Raw genomic sequence first — 24,867 nt, 5'->3', positions numbered from 1 at the left:
TATATATGTGGTATACATAGGTATACAGCTCAGTTTTTACATATGTATATACCTGTGTAACCACTATCTAGATCAAGAAATAGACTGTTTCCTACAGCCCAAATGACTCCCCTGTGCCTCTTTGTAATCAGTACCCCCACCCCTAAAACAGGTGACTGCTAGTCTGACTTCTATCAACAGAGGTAAGTATTATTTGTTCTTGAACCTTAAATAAATTGGAATTACTTGTGTCTGGCTTCTTTTGTTCAACATTAAGGCTAAGGTTAACCCATGTTGTTGCATGAGTGGTAGTTTTTTCTTTGTATTGGCTTATTGTATCCATTGTGTAAAGAGTCACAATTTACTAATTTATGTTTGTATTGATGTACATTTGGATTGTTTCTGGTTTTGGCTCTTATGAACATTCTTATATGTGTATTTTGGTGTATTATATGTGTATTTAATAAAGATATTAATTTCCATTAGGTGTATACCATGTTTAACTTTAATGGTTATTGCCAAATAGTTTTCTGGAGTGGTTGTACCAATTTACATTCTCACCAACAATGTATAAGGGTTCCAGTTACTTCACATTTTTGTTATTATTTGGTATGTTCGCTATTTTAATTTTAGCCTTTGTGGTGGGTGTGTAGTGGTATCTTGTAATTTAAAATTGCATTTCCGTAGTGATTAATGATGTTGAGCATGTACATGTGCTGTTCATTGGCTATTTGGATATCCTCTTTTGTAAAGTTTCTAATTCTTTTGCCTCTTTAAAAATAGTTGTGTCTTTTTCTTATTGATGTGTAGGAGTTCTTTATGTATTTTGGAAATGAGTACTTTGTCAGATACTTGTTTTGCAGTATCTTCTCCCAGTATGTGGCTTGTCTTTTGGCTCTGTTAAGCGATGGCCGGTTAGCTCACTTGGTCAAAGTGTGGTGCTCTTAACACCAAGGTTGCCGGTTCGATCCCAGAATGGGCCACTGTGAGCTGTGCCCTCCTTAAAAAAAAAAAAAAAAAAAGAATAAAATAAAAGTATGTAAAAAAAGTGCCTTTTGATGAATAGAGTTCATGTTATTGAAGTCTAGTTTATCAGTTTTTTTCCTTTATAGTTAGCACTTTTCATGTCTTATTTAAGAAATCTTTGCTCATTCCACGCTCGTGAAGATACTCTCCTGTTTTCTTTTAGAAGCTTTATTGTACTATATGATTCATTTAAAAATAATTTTCTGCAATTGAGAAATAGAGATCAAGATTCATTTTTTTCCATTGATAATTAATCCACACCATTTATTGAACCATTCTTTCCCTACTGAATTGTAGTCTTTGTTGTAAATCAGGTTGTCATATGTGTGGATTTATTTCTGAATTCTTTATCTGTTCAGTGACCTATTGTCTATTCTTGTGTCACTACCATATTGTTTTTCACAGTAAGTCTTGATATCTCATGGTATAATTTCTACAACTTTGTTCTTTTTTCCTTCAAGATTGTAAAAACTATTACAGGTCCTTTGCATTTCCATATACACTTTAATTTCAGCTTGTATATTTTAGAATTTCCCTCAAATAGGGAAACCCGTTGACCTTTTTAATTGAGGTTACATTGAATCAATAGATTAACTTGGGAGGAAATATTAATAACATCTTATTAACATGTACTGTCATTGTATTGAGTTTTTAACTCATGTACAGGAATTACTTTCTATATTTTAAGGTCTTTAATTTCAGCAATTATTTGAAAGTTTTCAGAGAGGTTTTGCACATATTTCATTAATTTTTATCTCTATTGGTGTTATAAGCAGCAATTTTTTAAAAAAATTTTGTTTCCTAAATATTTGTTACGAGTGTTTAGAAATACAGTTTATTTTAGTACAATTGATCTTCTATCCAGTGGCCTTTCTAACTTGTCTAATACTTTTTGGTGGGTTCTTTTGGATTATCTCTGTACACAATCATGTTGTCTGCAAATAATGACAGTTTTTCATCTCTCTTTCCAGTGCTCAGACCTTTACATTCTTTTTCTTCGTTATTGTACTGTGCAGTAGAGATCTTGAGAACATTCTTTTTTGTTCTCAACCTCAGTGGGAAAGTGTTTAATATTTTACCGTTAAGTATGTTGTTAGGTATAAATGTTCTTTATTGGTTTAAGGAAATGCTATTCTGTTCCTAGTTTTCCTATAATTTTTTAGAATCATGAATGGATGTTGACTTTTATCAGCTATTGCATTTAATGAGTTGATATCTGAGTTTTCTATTTTGTTAATGTGGTGAATTATAGTAATTGAATACACAGATGGAGTTTGCATTCCTGGAATAAACCCCACTTACGGTGTACTATCTTCTTTATATGTGATTGGATTGGATTTGTTAAATTTTTAGTTTTATTGCATCTATGTTTATAAGTGATACTGGCCTGTGATTTTCTTCTCTTGTAAAGTCCTTATCAAGCTTTGATTATCCTAAATATGTTGCCTTCATTAAATTATTTGGGGAGTATTTCCTCTTTTTATAAAGGAAGAGTTTAGTATTTCATTGTATATATGTACCTCATCTTCTTTATCCAATCTTCTATTGAAGGACACTTGGATTGTTTCCATGTCTTTATCGCTGTGAATAATGCTGCAGTGAACATAGGGGTACATATATCTTTACAAATAAATGTTTTCAAATTTTTTTCGGGTAGAAAGCCATGATAAAAGATGAAGTACTGCCATTTTCGACAACATGGATGGAACTTGAGAATATCATGCTTAACGAAATAAGTCAGATGGAAAAAGTCAGGAACCATATGATTTCAGTCATGTGGGATGTACAACTGAAAGCCGCAAACGAACAAACAAGACAAGCAAAAACTCTTAGACACAGACAGTAGTATAGTGGTTACCAGAGGGAAAGGAGGTTGGGGGTATGTAGAAGAGGGTAAAGGTGGTCAAATATACGGTGATGGAAGGAGACTTGACTTTAGATGGTGAACACGCTATGCGCTATACAGATGATGTATTACAGAATTGTATGCTTGAAACCCATATAATTTTATTAACCAATGTCACTTCAGTAAGTTTACTAAAATTTGAAAAGAAGAGTTTGCATAAGATTGGTATTATTAGTTTTTTCTTATTTGATAAAATATACATTACAAAATTTACTGTTTTAACCATTTTTGATTGTACAGTCTGGCATTTATTATATTTATATTGTGTAACCATCACTATCATCCATCTCCAGAACCTTTTCAATTTCCCATCTTGAACCTTTACACCCATTAAGTAGTAACTCCCCATTCTTTTCTCCCAGCTCATGGCAACTACCATTTTACTTTGTCTCTGACTACTCTCCGTACCTCATATAAGTGGAAACATACAATATTTATCTTTTTGTGACTCGATTATTTCAGTTAGCACAATGTCTTTAAGGTTCATCCACGTTGTAACATGTGCCAGAACTTCTTTACTTTTTAAGACTGAATAATAATAGTCCATTGTGTGTATATATGACATTTTGTTTATCCATTCATCTGTCGATGCACATTTGGATTGCTTTTACTTTTTGGCTGTCGTGAATAATGCTGCTGTGAACATGGGTGTACAAATATCTGTTTGAGTCCCTGATTTTAGGTTTTTTTTGGGTATATACCCAAAATTAGAATTGCTAGATTTTATGGTAATGGTATGCTTAACTTTTGAGGCATTGCCATACCACAGTGGCTGTACCCTTTTATATCCCTACCAGTAATGTACAAGCGTTCCAATTGCAACATATCCTCGCCAAACTTGTTATTTTTTTTTTTTATTATAGCCATCCTGAGCATTGTAAAATGTGGTTTTAATTTGCATTTGCGGTTTTAATTTGCATTTCCCTAATGATTGGTGATTTTGAGTATCTTTTCATGTGCTTATTGGCCATTTGTAGATCATCTTTGAAGAAATGTCTATTTAAGTCCTTTGCACATTTTTTTTTATTTGGGTTGTTTTTCTGTAATTGAGTTGTAGGAGCTATTTATATATTTTGGATGCGAGTTGTAGGAGTTATTTATAAATTCTGGATATCAGTCCCTTATCAGATATGTGATTTCCAAATATTTTCTTCCATTGTGGGTTGTCTTTTGACTTTGTTGATCGTGTCCTTTGGTGCATGAAAGTTTTAAATTTTGAGATCTACTTTACCAATTTTTTTCTTTTGGTGCCTGGGCTTTTGTTGTCGTATCTAAGAAATGATTGCCAAATCCAATGCCATGAAGCTTTCCCCGTATGTTTTCATCTAAGAGTTTTATAGTTTTAGCGCTTGTGTTTAGGTCTTTGATGTAGTTTGAGTTAATTTTTGTATGTGGTGTAAGCATCCAACTTCATTTGTTTTTGCATATGGAGATCCAGTTTTCTCAACATCATTTGTTAAAGACTGTCCTTTCCCTGTTGAATGGTCTTGGCATCCTTCTCTAAAATCAATTGGCTATAGATGTGAGGGTTTACTTCTGGGCTCTTAATACTCTTCCGTTGGTTTTTATGTCTTTCTTTATGTCTGAATCATGTTGTTTTGATTACTATAGCTTGTAGTAAGTTTTGAAATCAGGAAGTGTGAAATCTCCACCTTTCTTGTTTTATTAGTTTTTTAAATATTGGGTAAAATTAATCAAGTCATGTGTGTCAGGAGTTTCGTTTATTGTTGGAAAGTTTTTAATAACTGATTTAAATTCTTAAATAGATGTAGGACTATTTAGGTTTTTATATCTACTTTTGTTAGTGGTTAGTTATGTTTTCCAAGGAATTTCTCAATTTCCTCAAAATCAGGGATTAGAAACAATGGCCTGGGCATACTAGTAAAATAGTGCTGGACTTTGAGCGCAGCTATCGTCATTCATTTACATGTTGTCTATGGCTGCTTTTGCAAACTAAAACCGCAGAGTTGAGTAGCTGGGACAGAGACTGCATGGCTTGCAAAAGCCTAAAATATTTACTGTCTGGCCCTTATTGAAAAAGGTTGCCTGCCTCTTCTCCTAATTGTCATATTTAAAGCCATAAAGTTGTTTTTTTTGTTGTTGTTCAATTTAAAGTTGACTAATTTAAATAAAATATATATACGATGTGTTGTGATATCCTTTTTTTATTCCTGATATTGGTAATTTATGTTTTCCTCATCAATATTGCTAGGGTTTTATTAATTTTATTAATATTTGCAAATAATCAACTTTATTTTTCCTTCTATTGTATTTTTGCTTTCTTTGCCCTGTATTTTTTGCTCTTGTTGTCATTTCTTTCCTTCCACCTCTTTGGATTTGATTTTCTGTTGTTTTTTTCCTAGCTTTCTTAGGTGAATGCTTAGGTCATTGATGTTTTTCAACTTTTTCCTACTCAAATATATGAATTTAATGCTATAAATTTCTCTCTAATAATCTATTTAACTCTATCACAGAGTTTTATATTTTTTCATTCAGTTTGAAAAAAATTTTCTTTTTCACTTTGACTTCTTCTTTGATCTATAAGTTATTTAGAAGTGTGTAGCTTAATTTCTAGACGTTTGGGGGGAATTGCTAATTATCTTTCTGTTATTGATTTCTAATTTAATTCCACAGTGCTCAGCACAATTCTCTGTATGATTTCAATCCATTATAATGTATTACTCAGTATTTGGTCTTTTTTTGTAAATGTTGCAAATGCAATTTATTAAAAAATGTGTATTTTGCAGTTGCCATATTTTTCCATGTTAATTGCTTTAAATTGGTTAATGGACTTTTTCAGGTTTTATAAATCCAGATGGATTTGCATTGTCTGTTTGTTCTGTCTGTTACCAAGAGAAATATGTTAATGTCTGCAACTATAATTATTGTGGATCTGTCTACTTTTTTTAGTTTTGTCAATTCTCATTTTATATATCTTGAAGTTATGTTATTAAATGCATGCAAATTGAGTATTGTGATATCTTACTCTTGAATATACTTAACAGAATAACTGTGAAATGTGCCTCTCTTTCACTCTAGTAGTTCTTCTTTCCTTGAAGTATTTTTTAAATTAAATTGGGGTGGACATTGGTTAGTAAAATTGTATAGGTTTCAAGTATACAATTCTATAATACACCATCTGTATATTGCATTGTGTGTTCAACACCCAAAGTCAATTCTCGCCTTGAAGTCTTTTTAATTGTACTCTTTTTAAAAATTATTTTACTTGCTTACTTTAAAGATTACAAAATGCATATTTGACTTATTAGTGTTTACCTTAAATTAGTACTTTCACCATTTCCTGAATAATCTTACAAGAGTTTAACTGCATATAGTCTCCTCCTTCCCTACCTTTTCTTGGTATTGCGGTCCCTAGTTTTTTTAGCAATGAATTATCTCAGCATTTGTTTATTTGGGTATGACTTTATTTTGCCTTCATTTTTGAAGGCTTATTATGCTGGATATAGAATTCTTAGTTGGCAGTTATTTTCTTTTGTTATTTGAATATGTCATCTCACTACCTTCTTGCCTTTATTTTTTGTAATGAGAAGTTAGCTGTTAACTTACAAAGAGTTTCTTTGTATATGACAAGTTGCTTTTATTTTTCTGTTATCAAGATTTTCTTTTGATCCTGTCTTTTAATATTTTTACTATGATGTGTCTGGTTGTGGATTTGCTGATTCTTCTTCCAGCTCACATCTGATGTTGAACTTTTTTAGTGAATTCTTCATTTCATTTATGGTACTTTTCAACCCCCAAATTTCCCTTTGGTTCTTTTTTTGTAATTTCTATTTCATTATGAATATTTTCTGTTTGATGAAGCACCGTTGTTATATTTCATTTAATTATTTCTTTCTTTTATTTCTTTGAACATAATTATAATAGGTGTTTTGAAGTCTTTGTGTGCTAAGTCCTACATTTGAACACCCTCAGTTGGGTTCTCTTGACTACTTTGTATGCTTTTAATGTTTTGTAATTTTTTGTTGGAAACTGGACATTTTGGATATGTTATAGCAACTCTGATTTCTGATTTCCTCCCTGCAGAGGATGGTTGTTATTGCTCTGGGTTTATTTGTTTAGTGACCTGTCTGGACTGAATGTGTGGTGTCTGTTTCCCTTGCAGTGTGTAGCCTCTGATGTCTGTGCTGATTCCCCCTCCAACTCCCTTTCTCCCCCCTCCCCCCGCATTCTTTCTAGTTTTAGTACTGGCTTCCTATGGATTACCCATGGGTCACTATAACTTAGTTGTCAACCACTGATTGGTTACAGGTTGTTTAAGCAGTAAGGCTTTTGCTCTTTGGCATGGTATATATGTGTATATATTGGATAATGCTTTTAAAGTTCAGGGAGTTTACAAGTTTGATTCGTTTTTTTCAGTTACTGTGTTTACAAGGCCTCTTGGTCAATAATGAACAAGTAGCTTGTTAGGGCTCTCCATTGTCTTCTCAGTAAGCGCATCTTGGCATATGCATGTATCTTTCCAGACTACCAGGGCTATGTGAAATAATAGCAAGGCTATCTTTAGCTGTCTTGTTCTCTGGATCTTTCTTGTTAATTTTCTGGCTGGCCTGCTATTTTGTTGCATGTACCAAGTAATAATGTGACCTCACTCTAGCCTTTCCTTATTATTCCTGAGATTTTGGTTGTTTTGACAACTATGTCCAGTTTTGTCATTGCTTTTTGTGGAGAGGATTCGCCAAGCTCATAACTCAGAATTCCTGAAATTATCTTATATTCTTCTTGTTTGTGGTGGTAAAAACCACATAACATAAAATTAATCTTCTTAACTATTTTTAAATGTAGAGTAGTGTTAACTATTTGCACATTGTGGCTCAACAGATCTCTAGAACTTTTTCATCTTCCAAACCTAAACTCTGTACCCATTGGACAACTCCCTTTTCCAGCTTCTTTCAGTCTCTGACAACCACCATTCTATTTTTTGTTTCTGAGAATTTGGCTACTTTACATACCTCATACAAGTGACCTCATACATATTTGTCTTTTTGTGACTTGCCTGTTTCACTTAGCAAAATCCGTGTTGTAGCATGTAACAGAATCTACTTTTTTTTGTGTATGTATGTACCACATTTTCATTATCCATTTATCTTTTGATGGTCATTTAGGTTACTTCCACCTCTTGGGTATTGTGAATAGTGCTGTAATAAACATGGCTGTGCAAATATCTCTTTGAGAGATACTGCTTTCAGTTCTTTTTGGTATATACACAGAACTGAGGTTGCTGTATCATATGGTAATTTTATTTTTAATTTTTTGAGGACTGTGCAATACAATTTTCTATAACAGCTGCACCATTTTACATTTTCACCAGTAGTGCACAAGAGTTTCAATTTCTTTACATCCTTGCCAACACTTGTAACTTTTCCTTTTCCTTTTTTTTGATAGTGCCATCCTAATAGGTAAGAGATGATATGTCATTTTGGTTTTGATTTGTATTTCCCTGATGATTAGTGATGTTGAACATCTTTTCATATACTTGGTCATTTGTATGTGTCTTTTTTTATTTTTTATTAAAAAAAAATTTTTTTGGGGGGACTATTGGGGGAAAGTGTGTTTCTTCAGGACCCATCAGCTTCAAGTAGTTTGTGGAGGGCGCAGCTCAGCTACAAGTCCAGTCACCGTTTTCAATCTTCAGTTGCAGGGGGCGCAGCCCACTATCCATGTGGGAATTGAACCGGCAACCTTGTTGTTGAGATCTCGTGCTCTAAGCACCTGAGCCATCCGGACGCCCCTCCAGGAGCTCAGCAGCAGCTTGTTGTCTTCAATCTGGTTGTGGAGGGCGCACTCACTGGCCCATGTGGGAATTGAACCGTCAACTCTGTTGTTCAGAGCTCGCGCTCTAACCAACTGAGCCATCAGGCCGCCCTATATATGTTCTTTTGAGAAATGTCTATTCAGGTCTTTTATCCATTTTAAAATTGGATTTTTTGTTGTTGTTGAGTTGTAGTTCCTTAGATAGTCTAGATATTAACATCTTATTAGATATATAGTTTGCAAATATTTTCTCCCATTCCATAGGTTGCCTTTTTACTCTTTTGAAAATTTTTTTTTCTGTGTGGAATGCCTTAGGTTCTATGTAGTCCTATTTGTCTGTTTTTGCTTTTGTTATCTGCTGTGTTCATTTTTAAAGTATCCCTTCATTCCATGTTGGAATGTTTTCTAATAGCCTACCTAGAATTCGATTTTTGAGAGTTCTTCAACCCTCTTCTTAAATTCTTTGCTACTACCCTGTTTCCTCGAAAATAAGACCTAGCCGGACAATCAGTTCTAATGCGTCTTTTGGAGCAAAAATTAATATAAGACCCAGTGTTATATTATATTATATTATATTATATTATATTATATTATATTATATTACGTTGTACCTACTCTAACATTATAGTAAAATAAGACTAGGTCTTATAGTAAAATAAGACTAGGTCTTATATTAATTTTTGTTCCAAAAGATGCGTTAGAGCTGATTATCTGGCTAGGTCTTATTTTCAGGGAAACACGGTGATGTCCTTTGTATAGTCATAGATGTTTTGGTTTTAGGGATACATTTTCAGTGTATTTCTGAATAGTTACTAATGAATAAAATATTTTTAAGTTGTAGATTGTATTTTGAGAAGAAAATAATTTGTGGTTATCTTAGGTTAGGGATGGTCTGTCATTTTGGGGATGACCTATTATAATAATCAACATTTGCGTTTTGCCTTTTGTAAGGCATACATGTGTTCTCATTTGGTATCACAACAAGTCTATGATGAGGAAATGGAAACAGTCTTGTTTATAGTCAGATGATTAATAAGTGTTGAACTTCAACTGGATTTCCCACATGGGCAATGTGGTTCAAAATTCCATGTTGTAATATAGAGTCCAGCCTCTGGTGTCAGTGTTTTGTTAGTACCATGTTTCCCCCAAAATAAGAGTTAACCGGATAATAAGCCATAGCAGATTTTTCAGGATGACATCCCCTGAACGTAAGCTCTAATGTGTCTTTTGGAGCTAAACTTAATATAAGACCTTAATATAAGATCTAGAGATCTGTTGAGCAATATGTTCTTATTTTCGGGGAAACACGGTAGTTCAGTTGATTAGTAGCACTCTGATGGTATTAAGGTCTTGAATTTGATTCTGGTGTCTTTTAACTTCTCCCTGAGAAAATCCAGTTTGGTCTATGGACTGTAACTTTGCTAGCCATTTTACAAATTATCATTGTTACACAAATCAGGGAGTGGTAGAGGTGGAAATATTATTAGCTCATTGTCCAGATAGATGCATTTAGAAAGGCTTGCAGGGCTCATAATGGAAGTATAGATGCAGTATAATTGTGGTTAAGAGCAAGGACTTAGCATCATATTTTCCAATTTTGAGTCCTGGCTCTCGTAGATGGGTCGTGTTGGGAAGTTACTTGACCTTTTCATGCCTTATATTCAATTTTTTTTTTTTTTTAAGATTTTATCGGGGAAGGGGAACAGGACTTTATTGGGGAACAGTGTGTACTTCCAGGACTTTTTTTTCCCAAGTCAAGTTGTTGTCCCTTCAATCTTAATTGTGGAGGGTGCCGTTCAGTTTCAAGTTGGTGTCCTTTCAGTCTTAGTTGTGGAGGGCGCAGCTCAGCTCCAGGTCCAGTTGCCGTTGCTAGTTGCAGGGGGCGCAGCCCACCATCCCTTGCGGGAGTTGAGGAGTTGAACCGGCAGTCTTGTGGTTGAGAGCCCACTGGCCCATGTGGGAATCCAACCGGCAGCCTTTGGAGTTAGGAGCATGGAGCTCCAACCTCCTGAGCCACCAGGCTGGCCCATGCCTTATATTCTTTGTCTGTACGTACCTTTTGGGGTTCTTATAAGGATTGAATAGTTCCATACAGGTAAAGTTCGTAGAACAGTGTCGGTACAGAGTATATACTCAGTAAACATTGTCTTTGTTATTGACACAGAACAAAATAATCTGTACCAGTTGATTCAGTACTTGAAATTATTGTATCTATAATGTAATAATGAGAAATATTTAAAAATTGTGATATTTGATTATAATAGAGGAGTAGAAATAGATTTTTAGTATTCTACCCTTTAAGAAAACTTGTGAAAACCTACATTAAGGCCATACATCTGTAATAATAATAATAACATCTAGTCTAAGCTAAGCACATTTTACAAATTAGTTTATTCCTCAAAGATACTATTCTTATACAAATTTTACAGATAAAGAAACTGAGGCACAGATATGTTATACAAGTTGCCCACTGTCATTGGGCTATTAAGTAGCAGAGGTAGGATTTAAATCCATGTCTGCTGGCTCCAGAGTTACTATTGGTCTTAACCACTTTGCCATATTGCCTATATATAGTTAGCTATATTGCTACTATTTTGCTAAACCAAGTAGGTGGGCAATTGTTGGATGAATGAATAAGTGTAACATTTATCTTAACTTTCACAGAGTTACAATAACAAAAAAATGTTATTGAAATACAATTTAAATACACTTTATTTTTTTCTTCCTTGGTTGACTTGTAACAAAAATTTTACTGGGAGGTGAAACAAATTGGTATAAAGTGATTATAGTGACAGTTATGTTTTCATTTTAAATCTTCTTTTGAATAATAATGGAAACCAAACCAGTCAGAAAACATTTCAAATTTATGACCAAATTATATCCAGGTGCAATCTTTACTTAGGTAAAGCTTAATTTTCTTTTATTTAAGGTTGGTCAATTTTTATTTAGTCAGGTCATTCTTTTCTACTTTAACCCCCCTTTCAAGTTACCTTACAATCCTATTCTAGCTGTAGTTTAAAACACATTTTGAAGTCATATTTTTGGGTGGAGATTTTAAATAATATACTATTGTAGTTATCTCAATACTACTGCTATACACTGTGACTACTACCACCACTACCATATATGAGCCTTTGTCATGTATTAGGTATTGAATATTTTTTCCTTTCGGCAGAATAAGAAACTGAGGACTAGACAGGTTAAGTAGCTTGTTGAATATAACTTGCACAATCAGTTTTGTAGGTTACCAAGTCATTTGATACTACGTTTTGATGAACAATAATTCCCAAACTATGTATCTGTTGGAAATTTTCTTTTAAAGAATTTGAATATTAGAATGAAAAAATATTAAGCACTTACTAATTTTTATTTAATATTTTGTGTTTTAAGGAATTGAAATTACCATTCACCTTTTTAAGTGGACATATTCATGAATTGAGGATCCATGTACCATGGACGAAACTGGGTTCGGAATCAGTGGTAATTACCATCAATACAATGGAATGCATTTTGAAACTTAAAGATGGAATGCAGGTATGAAATTATTGAACCTAGTTGTTTATTTGAACCAATTTTATTGTTATTAGTGTTTGATATTTCTTTAACTTTTGGGATATGTCAACTTTCACATAAATAAATCTTAGCTTATATACTTATTTTTTTACATGGCTATTAAAGTAATAATTGAAAAAGGGTGTTCTTAAATGTGGATAAAATATCCTCAGGGATATTTTTGTACTGATTTCACTTATCTCATCATGGCCCTAATAGAGATCACGTAGATTGCTTATAACCCATATCCACTAGAAGTGGGGCCTGATTGTGTCCAACTTTCAGGTGAAGATTTTTGAATTTTTGCAAAGGAACTGCATGATATTTAATTTACATGACATTTCTAAATGAGGTGAAAATTTCTCACTTTATTTTTTTTGGAATATAGAAATATATTGAATCTGCCTTTATATACCAAATTGCATTGTTGTCTTTGAAGTTTTGGCATCAGAAACTAATTTTTTTCTGACTTATTTACTTCTTTGACTCATCTTACATTTTTTTAGTGTCTTTTTTTTTTTTTTTTTTTTTTTTTTTAAATAAAGGTGTAATATTGAACTTAAGGAGTTTCTACCTAAATTTTCTAATCTAAGAAGTGAATAAGTATGGACAGCAGCATAATTGTGATGAATTTTTTTACTTTCATCTTGGGGAAAAGTAGTGTCTCTGTCATTTCACTTTTATTACTTTTTCCTTAACCCGCATTTAACTTTCAGTTTTAAGGGAGGCTTTCTGGAGCCAGATGAATTGAGGAGAATTAGTAAGTTGATTATTTTCATAAGTACCTTAAGGCAATATTAGGGTATCCTAAATACACGTATAACTTAAATTTATGTGAGATTAACTAAGGTTATTTATAAATTGTTAAAATCATTCGCTATTTTAAGTAGATGCTTTGAGTGTCATATCAATCCACAGGGCTCAAATCTCTTCTTCCTTTTATGAAATCTTTGATTCAAACCTGTATTATCCCATTTAACTTAACTAATGTGGTTCCTGGAAGTAAGTAGACCAATGCTATATAGTACTGCCATGAAAATTTATTTTGTGAACCTTAAATATTTGGGGGATTGAGTTAGAAATCTATAGATAGTTGTATCGCAACCACGTTTTATTTTACATTTATATTTGGTAATACTTAATGGTTCTGAATAATCACCTGTTCTTGGAATTTAATTTAAAAAAAAAAGTCTGGACTTGGTTATGCCACCCATGCAGTGCTCCATATTACAAGGAAAAAAAAGATCCAGACACTAAGTAGTTTTTCAATGGGAAGGTGGAATTTTCAAGGCCAGATGTCCCCATAAGAAACACATTTTAGAAAAAGCAAATTGCAACTAATTATAGAGGTTGCAGAAAAAGATTTGTAACACATGATTTAGTGCCACCTAGAACTAATATTTGATATTGGACCATGCAGATGGCTACTGCAGGAATGATCAGATTTCCTGCTTGCATGGTATTTGAGACTTGAATTTCGTGGTGTGTACAGCAAAAGGTCAAAGTGTCATGATTGTAAACCTCTCTCACAACAACTATTTTTTACAGATGTTTAAAATTTTGAGGTAGAAAGGATTTTTGAGAATTGCAGTTGACATTTGGACAAATTATTCAGCAGTGTACACCCCTGGAGAGTAACACTTGCGTTCATGCTAGTGATTGGAATTAATTCTTTAATAAGAACATTACAGATGAAACACATTTTTAAAGTTTATTTTCCTATTTTAAGCATTGATTAGTAAAGTAGGAAATTAAGTTAAAAAATTATAAATGTATTGGTAAAACTGAATAAATTTTTTCAAGTTATTACATTGTAGAATCATAATGAAAAGACTTATTTTCTAAATAAAATTAGTTTGGGATGGTAGGTTAAATGAAAGGGGCTTTTAGCGTTATAGATACTAATCTGTTAAAAGTAATACTATTAATGTATAAGAATGTAATAAAATAGAATTTAAAAGTTAGAAATCTGAGGTTTAATTCAGAAAAGATCATAGCAAAAATATAATATTGCTAAATGTCTTGATAGAAGGCATGTTTAATTTGTAAAGTTTAATTTAATTCTGCCAGCATTTACTGATTTCCTACTCTTCAGTGAACTTCAAAAGCATTGCTAAGATTTTTATGTAATTTTCTCTGCAAAAGACAGTTAGGGAGATAATTTATAATGACTTGAGTGTGACTCTAGTGAAAATAGTTATAATATGTTGCCTTCACGTATCTTTGCAATCAGTTTTAATTATAGAGTATTTTTTCAATGAGGTGACCAAGTTGTTGTTTTAGGTTAAATAAAGGCCACCTAGATGTTCACTCTGAATTATTTTTAATACAATGATATTTCACTCAGAATATATTTACGAACTTTTAGCTCTTGACTCTGACATATCTGTTGTCAGTTCGTAGTGCAGATTTAGATCCTATAGAATTGTGACTTGTGAACTGTTGTTTTTTTCCCTTTGGACTTCACCTACAGAGTTTGATTTATGACATATATCACCAATGGTCCAGGTCTGACTTGTTTGTTTATGTAGCCAGTTTAGTCTGCTCTAGCATAATTGAATAAATACTTGTGGACTCAAAACACAGCTCAAGAATGAAAACATTACCAGTAACTCTCCTTTTGCATATTCTTGGCTTGCTCAGCCTCTGGGTGTTTCATTTGTAAAATAGGGCAAGACTTGCTACAAAAATCTTTTATTCCATGATTGTGTATGCTTTGTCTGCTCACTGTGTTTAACAAGTCTTGCGAAAAGCTTCTTCAACCTAAAGAGAGTAGTAAATTTATTTTTAAAGTACTTATTCTGGTCTTTGTACCACCTAGAAAGTAAACTAAAAATCTTTCAGCCTAATAATTATAATCATTTGCAAGGCTATTTATACAAGTAATTTATTATTCATTAAAAAAATTTTAAAAAAACCTTTTGCACCTAAACCAAAACTTTAAAATACCATTAAAAATTTGAGATAAAGAACCAAGCTTTTTGTTTATGTATGTGCTTTTAAGCCCTGGTTAATGCTTAGAGTTACAGGAAAATCTTGCCTGACCTATTTCCTTGCATGTTTTGGTGCTATGGAAATCCGATACTGGTTTAGGTAATCTAGTCTCAAAGGGAATATAGAAGTATTGAAGCCTGTTGTTGAAGCTCAAATTGGAGGAAGTGTTGGTAGGTCTATTAACAATATTTTATGCCCCCCGCCCTCTTTTTAACACTTTAATTCTCTTAAATGAGGCTGGATTAATCTAATTGATTACTGCTGTGGTTTGAATGTGTCCCCTTAAATTCATATGTTGAAATTCTAACTCCCAAAGTGGGGTCTTGGGAGATGCTGAAGTCATGAGAGTGGAGCCCTCACAAATGGGATTAGTGCCTTATAAAAGAGGCTGTAGAGAGATCCCTATTCTTTCTGTCATATGAAGGAGTGACAGCATATGAAGTTGTTAACCAAGAAGAGGGCCCTCACTAGACCATGTTGGCATCTTTGATCTTGGACTTCAGCCTCCAGAACTGTAAGGAATTTCTGTTGTTTATAGGCTACATTGTTTGTAGTAGTTTGTTAAAGCAGCCCAGTCAGACTAAAACAACTACCTTTTCAGAAATTCAAATGTGGTTCAGAAATGCTGACTTAGGCTGTGGAATTTATTGTACTGTTATTGATTCCCTTACTTTTACTGTTATAGGTTAATGATGGAGGTGAGATAATAGCGATAACATAGTCTGTAGCCTCCTTACATAAAAAGTGAGAACTAGAGTTCCCTATAATTATGGGTAATGTCTTTACTCCCAGTAAGGAACCACTTTACGTTGTGAAGGGGATGAGTACTGGTACTTTTCCTGAGTAACAGCTCAAAAAAGCTATATAATTGTTAATAACATTAATTATAATAATTTCACATTATTTTGATGTAGTGGAAGAATGTCTTACAGATAAGAGTGTGTGGCTAAATAATTTTCAGCCATTGGCTGGATTTGCTGTCTATAAATTTTAGGCCTTGGGTTTGAGTTCTTATTTCTGGTGGTATAACTCCAATGATGAAGTAGGGTTGGCAAATGGGGCATCTGACCTTTTGTGTAAAGAAGGTGAATGGAGGATTCAGCAGAGGATGAGCTAGAAGTCCCTGAGAGTGTTTAGTAAGTAATCTGCCCTGGTAATGGACCAGATAGAAGAGTGAAGAAGTTGTGCAGTCCCAAACCCAAGTAACATAGAGCAGTAGAGGATGAATAGTAGTAGCTGTAAATATCCCTTTACATCCTCAGCTGAGAGAAGGATAAACCAATAACCATGTCTGCGTGACATAACATTTTGTGCCTTGGTGAAGAAGTTTTGAATTTATGAATCTGATCTAGGGATTTGTACCAAGCAATTCTAAAAAGTGAAGTATTCAGTTAATACTCAAGTACAGCAACATTAGGTTGTTCAGAGCCCTTTCTACTTTTACTGTGTATCTTGAATTTTCCAAAATATATTTAAATTTAAAAATATCTGATATTATCTTCTAAGTCTGTTTTGAGATGTTGTATAAGGAAATAGATACCTTTGGGTTTCACTGTGAGTGCAACATTTTATTTACTTTTTTTTTTTTTTGGTTATTGGTTATATTTCTTTTTAAATTTATTTTTCCCAGCTTTATTGAGGTATAATTAACAAATTGTACGTATTTAAAGTGTATAACATGATTTAAGTATACATTGTGATAAACCAATAACTTCATTATTGTGAAAGGATTCATACCATTAAGTTGATTAATACATCCATCGTTGCAAATAGTTATCTTTTTATTCTTTCTGTTTTTGGTGAGAAGGCTACTCTCAGCAAATTTCAAGTATACAATACAGTATCAATAATTGTAGTCACCATGCTGTACATTAAATCCTCAGAATTTATTCATCTCAGAACTGAGAGTTTGTGCCCTTTGACCAATTTTGCAGATTTCCCCTAGGCCCTGGAACCCATGATTCTACTCTGTTTCTATGTGTTTGACTTTCTTTTTTTTAAAAAAGATTTCACATATAAGTAATATAATAAATATTTTTCTTTGGCTGTTTTCACTCACCATAATGCCCTCTGGGTTCATCAGTGTTGACACCAATGGCAGGATTTCTTAATCATAGCTTAATAATATTCCTCTGTGTGTGTGTGTGTGTGTGTGTGTGTGTGTGTGTGTGTGTATGTATGTATGTATGTGTGTATGAGTATATACACCACGTTTTCTTTATCCATTTTGTCCATTGCTGGATACTTACATTGTTTCCGTATCTGGGCTATTGTGAGTAATGCTGCAATGAGCATGGCAGTGCAGTTATCTCTTTGAGATAGTGATATTGTTTCCCGTACATTCATATACCCATAAGTGGGATAATATGCTGGATAATATGGTAATTCTATTTAAAAATTTTTGAGGAACCTCCATACTGTTTTCCATAATGACAGTAGCGATTTATATTATCACCAAGAGTATATAAGAGTTCCCTTTATTCAACATTTGTTATCTCTTATTTGCTAGGTTGGTGCAAAAGTAATTGTGGTTTAAAAGGTTAAAAATGATTGCAAAAACCGCAATTACTTTTGCACCTACCTAATATTTGGTAATAGCCATCCTAACAGTATGAGGTGATAGCTCACTGTTTTTTTAAAAAAAATTATCTTTTTAATTAAAATTTATTGGGGTGACAATGGTCAACAAAACTACATAGGTTTCAAGTGTACAATTCTGTAATACATCATCTATATCATGCATTATGTGTTCACCACCCAGAATCAGTTCTCCTTCCATCACCATATATCCGACTCCCTTTACCCTCTTCTACCATTTCCCCTCCCCCCTTACCCTCTGGTAACCACTGAACTGTTGTCTGTGTCTATGAGTTTTGGTTTCTTTATTTGCTTGTCTTGTTCTTTTGTTGCCTTCAGATTTGCATTTCCCTGAGGATTAGTGATGTTCAGTACCTTTTTTGGTACCTGTTGGCCATTTGTATATCTTCTAGAAAAGTGTTTAGTTAGTTCCTTTGCTCATTTTAAAGTTGGATTTTCTTTTTGCTGTTGAGTTGTATGAGTTTATTTTATATTTTTAGATACTAACTCCTTATCAAGATGGTTTACAAATATATTCCCCCATTCATAGATTAACTATTCACCTGTCAAGAAGCTTTTCCCATTTTCTTCTAGTAATTTTCAAGTTTTAGATCTTACATATAAGCTTTAATCAATTTCAAGTTAATTTTTGTGAGTGGTGTTAATATAGGAGTCCATTTTCATTATTTTTACATGTGGATATCCAGTTTTCCTAGCACCGTTTATTGAAGATGCTATTCTTTCTCTATTGTGTGTTCTTGGTGCCTTTGTCAAAGATCAGTTGACCATACACGTATGGTTTTATTTCTGGACTCTCAATTCTGTTTCTTTGATCCATGTGTCTGTTTTTATGCCAGTGACATACTGTTTTGGTTACTATAGCTTTGGAATATAGTTTGAAGTCAGGAAATGTGATGCCTCCCGCTTTGCTCTTCTTTCTAAAGATTATTTTGCTATTCGAGAGCTTTTGTGGTTCCACACAAATTTTACAATTGTTTTTCCTATTTATGTGAAAATGCCATTGAAATTTTAATAGGGATTGCATTGAAACTGTAAATAACATTGGGTTGTATGGGCAATTTAATACTCTTTCAATGCAAGAATATGAGATACCTTTCCATTACTTTGCGTCTTCTTTAACTTATTTCACCAATGTCTTACAGTTTTTAGTGTAGAGGTATTTTACCTTTTTGGTTAAATTTATTCCTGTTTTATTGTTTTTGATGCTATTGTAAATGAGAATGCTTTCTTACTATCATTTTCTGCTAGTTTGTTGTTAGTGTATAGAAATATAACTGATTATTTTAAACAAACGGGACTTGGTCAAACTAAAAAGGTTTTGCACAGCAAGGGATACCATTAACAGAATGAAAAGACATCCTGCCGAATGGAAGATATTTGCCAATGATAAAAGTGATAAAGGGTTAATATCCAAAATTTATAAAGAACTCATACAACTCAACACCAATAAAACACAATCCAATTAAAAAAGGGGCAGAGGGCATGAGTAGACATTTCTCCAAATAGGACATACAGATGGCCAATAGACATGAAAAAATGCTCACTAATCATCAGAGAAATACAGATTAAAACTACAATGAGATATCACCTCACACCCATCAGAATGGGTATCATCAATAAATCAAAAAACAAGTGTTGACGAGGATGTGTAGAAAAGGGAACCCTGGTGCACTGTTGGTGGGACTGCAGATTAGTACAGTAACTATGAAAAACAGTTCGGAAGTTCCTCAAAAAATTATAAATAGAACTACCATATGCCCCAGCAATTCCACTTCTGGGTGTCTATTTGAAGAAATCCAAAACACTAATTTGAAAAGATATATATATATATATATATTTATATATATATCTTTATAAAATATATATATATATATTTTTTATCTGTGCACCCCTATATTCACTTTAGCGCTGTTTACAATAACCAAGATATATGGCAGCAATGTAAGTGCCCATCAATAGATGATTGGATAAAGATGTGATACATATACCGTGTTTCCCCAAAAATAAGATCTAGCCGGACCATCAGCTCTAATGCATCTTTTGGAGCAAAAATTAGTATAAGACTCGGTCTTATTTTAATATAAGATCGGGTCTAATATAATACAATATAAGACCCAGTCTTAGATTATATAAGATTATATAAGACTGGGTCTAATATAATATAATATAATATAATATAATATAATATAATATAATATAATATAGTATAATACTGGGTATAATATAATACAATACCAGATATAATATAATATATAATATAATATAATATAATATAATATAATATAATATAATACCAGATCTTAACTTTTGCTTCAAAAGATGCATTAGAGCTGATGGTCCGACTAGGTCTTATTTTCGGGGAAACACGGTATACAGTGGAATATTAATCAGCCATAAAAAGAATGAAATCTTAAACATTGGTGGCAGCATGGATGGACCTAAGAGGGTAATATGCTAAGTGAAATAAATCAGTGTGAGACAAATACCATATGATCTTACTTATATGTAGAATCCAAAGAACAAAATAAACAAAACAGACTCATAGATACAGAGAACAAATTGATGGTTACCATATGGGAGGGGTTGGGGAGCTGGATGAAGGGATTAAGAAGTAAAAATTGGTAGTTACAGAACAGTCATGGGGAATTGAGGTACAGCATAGGGAATATAGTCAGTAATAGTATAATAACTATGTACAGTGCCAGGTGGGTATTAGACTTATTGGGGGATCACTTCATAAGTTATATAAATGTCTAAACACTGTGCTGTACATCTGAAACTAATATAAAATAATATTGATTGTCAACTGTAATTGAAAAATAAAAAAGAAATGCAACTGATTTGAGTGTATTTGTATTCTATAACTTTACCGAATTTGTTTATTCTAAGTTTATTTTTGTAGTTTTTAGTGTTACCTATATGTAAGATAATGTCATCTGCAAACAAAGATAATTTTACTTCTTTCCAAGTGGGATGCCTTTTAGTTCTTTTTCTTGCCTAATTGTTCTAGCTAAGACTTTCAATACTACATTGAATAAAAGTGGTGAGAGTAGACATCCTTGTCTTATTCGTGATCTTCGAGGAAAAGCTTTCAGCTTTTCACTGTTGTGTATGACATTAGCTGTGAGCTTGTTCTGTATGGCCTTTATTATGTTGAAGTACGTTCTTTATGTACCCACTTTGCTGAGAGTTTCTATCACAAATGGATGTTGAATTTTGTCACATGCTTTTTCTGTATATTGAGATGATCATGTGATTTTTATCCTTCATTTTGTTTATTTGGTGTATCACACTGATTGATTTGTATATGTTGAATCATCTTCGCATCCCTGGAATAAATCCCGCTTGGTTAAGGTATATGATCTTTTAAATGTATTGTTGAATTTGGTTTGCAAATATTTAGTTGAGGATTTTTGCATCTGTATTCATCAGGGATATTGGCCTATAATTTTCTTGTGGTGTCCTTTACTGGTTTTGGTATTATGTAATGCTGGTCATGTAAAATGAGTTTGGAAGTATCTTCTCTTCTATTTTTTTGGAAGCATTTGAGAAGGATTAGTATTAATTCTTTGAATGTTTGGTAGAATTCATCATTGAAGCCGTCTGGTCCTGGACTTTTGATTATTGGAAGATTTTTGATTACCGATTTAATCTCCTTACTAGTAATTTGTACATTTAATTTTGATTTGCCTAAAAAGTCTTTATTTTACTCTTAGTCTTCATTGATAGTTTATTTGGTTACGTCATGTTGGCAGTTATTTTCTCTCAGTACATATATATTTTTCTAGTTGTACTTGAGATCTTATTTACTTATTTATTTACTTGTCTTTGATGTTCTTTAGTTTCACAACAGTGCCTCTGGACTAAATTTCTTTTTTGTTATCCTTCTTGGGATTTATTGTATTTCCTGTATCTACAGATTTATATTTTTTATTACTTCTGAATAATTACCACTTTATATTTTTTGAATATTAACTCCTTATTCTTGCTGTTTTTGCCTTCTGAAACTCCATTTACACATATTAGACGTTCTCATTTTTATCCTTTGCATCTTAACCTTTCATGTTTTTTTATCTCTTGGTCTCTCTGTGCTGCACTATGGGTAATTTCCTTAAATCTGTTTTTTATCTAGTTCAATGAATCTCTCAGACCATGAACTTTTGTGCAACTCATAAGAGAATTTGAAATTTAATGTGATCTAGTGGTTCTCAAAGTGTGATCTGAAGACCGCCAGGGATTCCCAAGTTTTTTCAGGGTATACATAAGTTTAAAATTACTTTTATAATAATACTAAGACATGATTTACTTTTTTCCATCATCATTCTCTTATGAAGATAGAGTGGAAATTTCCAGCGGTTACTCGATGTATCATATTACAACAGATTGAAGGCAGAAGCAGATATGAAAATCCAGCTATCTTCTATTAGGCCAGATTTTTTAAAATTTAAAATAATTTTACTCTGTTTACTAATTTTCTTGTTTTGGAAAATACAACTACTTTTCATAAAACACAGAAACTTAAAATTGTATAATTTATGATTATTAGTAATGTGATGGATTTATTTAAAAATAATTATGAGAGTATATATATATATATATATATATATATATATATACATACATACATACAGAGGGTACCAAAAAAATGTATACACACTTTAAGAAAGGAAAAAAAACTATTAAAATAGTAATACTCAATATATACCGATAACAAAAGATGAATACAAGGCACGTTTGACTTCTGCAATTACACATTGCTACCATAATTCAATTCAACTTTGAAAAGTAATACATAGATAACATCTCTTAAAATGTGTATACATATTTTTAGTATCCCCGGTATATACATATATAATGTATATTTAAACTTTTTCTTCTTTTTCATTTCTCATATGGTAAATATGGGTAGATATAATCCACATTAGAAAAGGTATTTGGGGCAAGAGGGTAAAAGGTTCTGAGATCAAAACAGTTGAGGATCACTGGTGTAGAGAGGAGAGAGTAGGGAGCTACTGAATTATTTTAAGCTAGTAAGCAGCTTGATTGAATTTTAGGAAGTTGACTGGTTTTTCACAGTGGAGGAATAGATTGGAGGAGGTGATTTCAGATAATTAGGTTCCTTTTGTCATATTCTAGGAGAAAAATGATGGGACTAGATGGAACTAAGTCATTGGCTGTGGGCAGAGTGAACTGGGGACAGATTTTGGAGGGAAATGTAGAGAAGATGTTGAAGTTCTAAGATGACTGCTGGAATTTTGGTTCTGGATGATTGGAGTGGATTATGGTGCTGTTAATTTAGATGCTTTCTAGAGATTAAAGACTTGACTGGCAAGCTTGTCATATACTAACATAATTAGTAATTAGATGTCACTGAAGATTAATGTAAGTGGGCATCATTCATTGTGGGTAAGCCATGTACTAAAATTATCATTTTAGTATCATTTTATTTGAAGGAAAAGTTTAAAAGTTTATTAAGCTAATCTTTATTGAATGCTGTACAAATACAGACGATATCGTGGCTAATGAGAGAGACAGAACCTTTCTCTCCTTTTGAATGTTTTAAGGAAAAATTGACAGATCTTGAGTGGTTTATGATTTTAATTTTAGCATAGAAAATTTGTAGTGTTAGAACCATCAGAGTGTGAAAAATATTTTGCTTTAGATTTAGGTTTGTTTTTGAGATGAAATGAGTGATTTAAAAACATGATTGAAAAGGAATAAAAAACCCAAACCACAAACAGATAACTTGTAGATGGATGAAAATGAAGATAAATTTGTTTCAAACTCTGTTAGGTGCTTTAAAAGTTTGAGAACAGAAGAAATTATTTCTTGAACTTCTCCCTTTGTCTGCAGCTGCCCGGAAATAAGAAGTAGTAGAAAGATGACTCTTTTTAGTTGGCTATTTGGAAGGTAACATTGTTACAAAGACCTGTTTTTCTAAAAAATACATATATTGATTTATTCATAGAATCTTTCATTATATCATATATAAGCTTGAAATTTCTGCCACATGAAAATCAAACTTGGCATAAAGTGCATTTTTGGTTAAATAAACAAATTTTTTTTGTTTACTTAGAAAGTTATAATTCTTTTTGAATGTTTCTGAGGGGTTCCACTGCACTTGTTTTATCCTTGGAAAGATTTTTCTTTTTTGAGCTTGGGTGGTTTTATTCTCTCATAGCTCTTCTATTTTAGGAAGATGAAAAGTCACATTTAGATTGAGACAAGTAAGGAAGTCTGTTTCATGAAGGACTTTCTAAGAATGTTATGAATGAATTAAAATATGGGACTGTAGTAGAAATGCCAGCACAACTTTAATTATAGTGTTCAGTGTTGTGGACACCACAATTTATGTCTAAATGCTGCAAAAAGAACAAAAAATGGTGGTTTGAGACTTTGCAGCTTGCTGGTAGTTACAAGTTCTCTTTTCCTCTTTAGCCTTGAACCATTCCGATGTGTTATCAGGAATTAAAGATAATGAAGAGCACAGACTGCCGTTTCTGGTGTTTATTTCTGTTTGGTTCACAAGTTCTATAGGTTTCCTTTCTATCTATAAAACTCAATGGTTCTGTGATTTTTGTTTTGATGATTAGATACTACTAATTTTATTTTTTCTTGAACACGGTCATTTTGCTAAGATTTTCTTTTCGAAACTTGGATGTCTAGTATTTAGAAACTGTACTGAGTCCACATCTGAACCAAGGTGGGTTTTACTAGTCTGACCATTTCTGCCTATTAATTGGGAGTATTTTAGGGTTGTTCCGTTTTTATATAATTTTTAATATGGTTAGGTTTAAGTCTGATGTCTTTTTGTTTTCTATTGGCCTGTCTAATTTTTGTTCCTTTTTTCCTTCTTTTTCTGCCTTTTTTTTGGATCAGCTGAGTGTATTTTACCATTCAATTTTATCTTCATTATTGGTTTATTCCCTGTATCTCCTTATTTAATTTTTTAGGGTTGTTTTAGGTTGATATGTATGTTTAACTTCACCTAATTTTAACCAACATACCACTTCATGGATAATGTACTGTCCTTTAGTATG

At 32.6% G+C, this 24,867-nt stretch overlaps 1 protein-coding gene across 12 annotated transcripts in view; it reads left to right on the top strand.

The window, feature by feature from the left end:
* VPS13B (vacuolar protein sorting 13 homolog B) overlaps window positions 1-24,867 on the top strand; it is a 737,914-nt gene that overhangs the window by 1,735 nt on the left and 711,312 nt on the right. For all 12 annotated transcript variants that reach the window (XR_012490690.1, XM_074316465.1, XM_019757646.2 and 9 more), the window contains exon 3: window positions 12,074-12,217. Coding sequence is in view for 11 of the 12 variants with exons in the window: in XM_074316465.1 (XP_074172566.1) it covers window positions 12,074-12,217 (144 nt within the window). In the remaining variant the exon portion in view is untranslated. The remainder of the gene's footprint in view (window positions 1-12,073; window positions 12,218-24,867) is intronic.

The sequence above is a fragment of the Rhinolophus sinicus genome, linkage group LG12, assembly GCF_036562045.2.
Source record: "Rhinolophus sinicus isolate RSC01 linkage group LG12, ASM3656204v1, whole genome shotgun sequence".
Taxonomy (NCBI): domain Eukaryota; kingdom Metazoa; phylum Chordata; class Mammalia; order Chiroptera; family Rhinolophidae; genus Rhinolophus; species Rhinolophus sinicus.
This window is presented reverse-complemented; position numbering and strand designations above follow the sequence as displayed.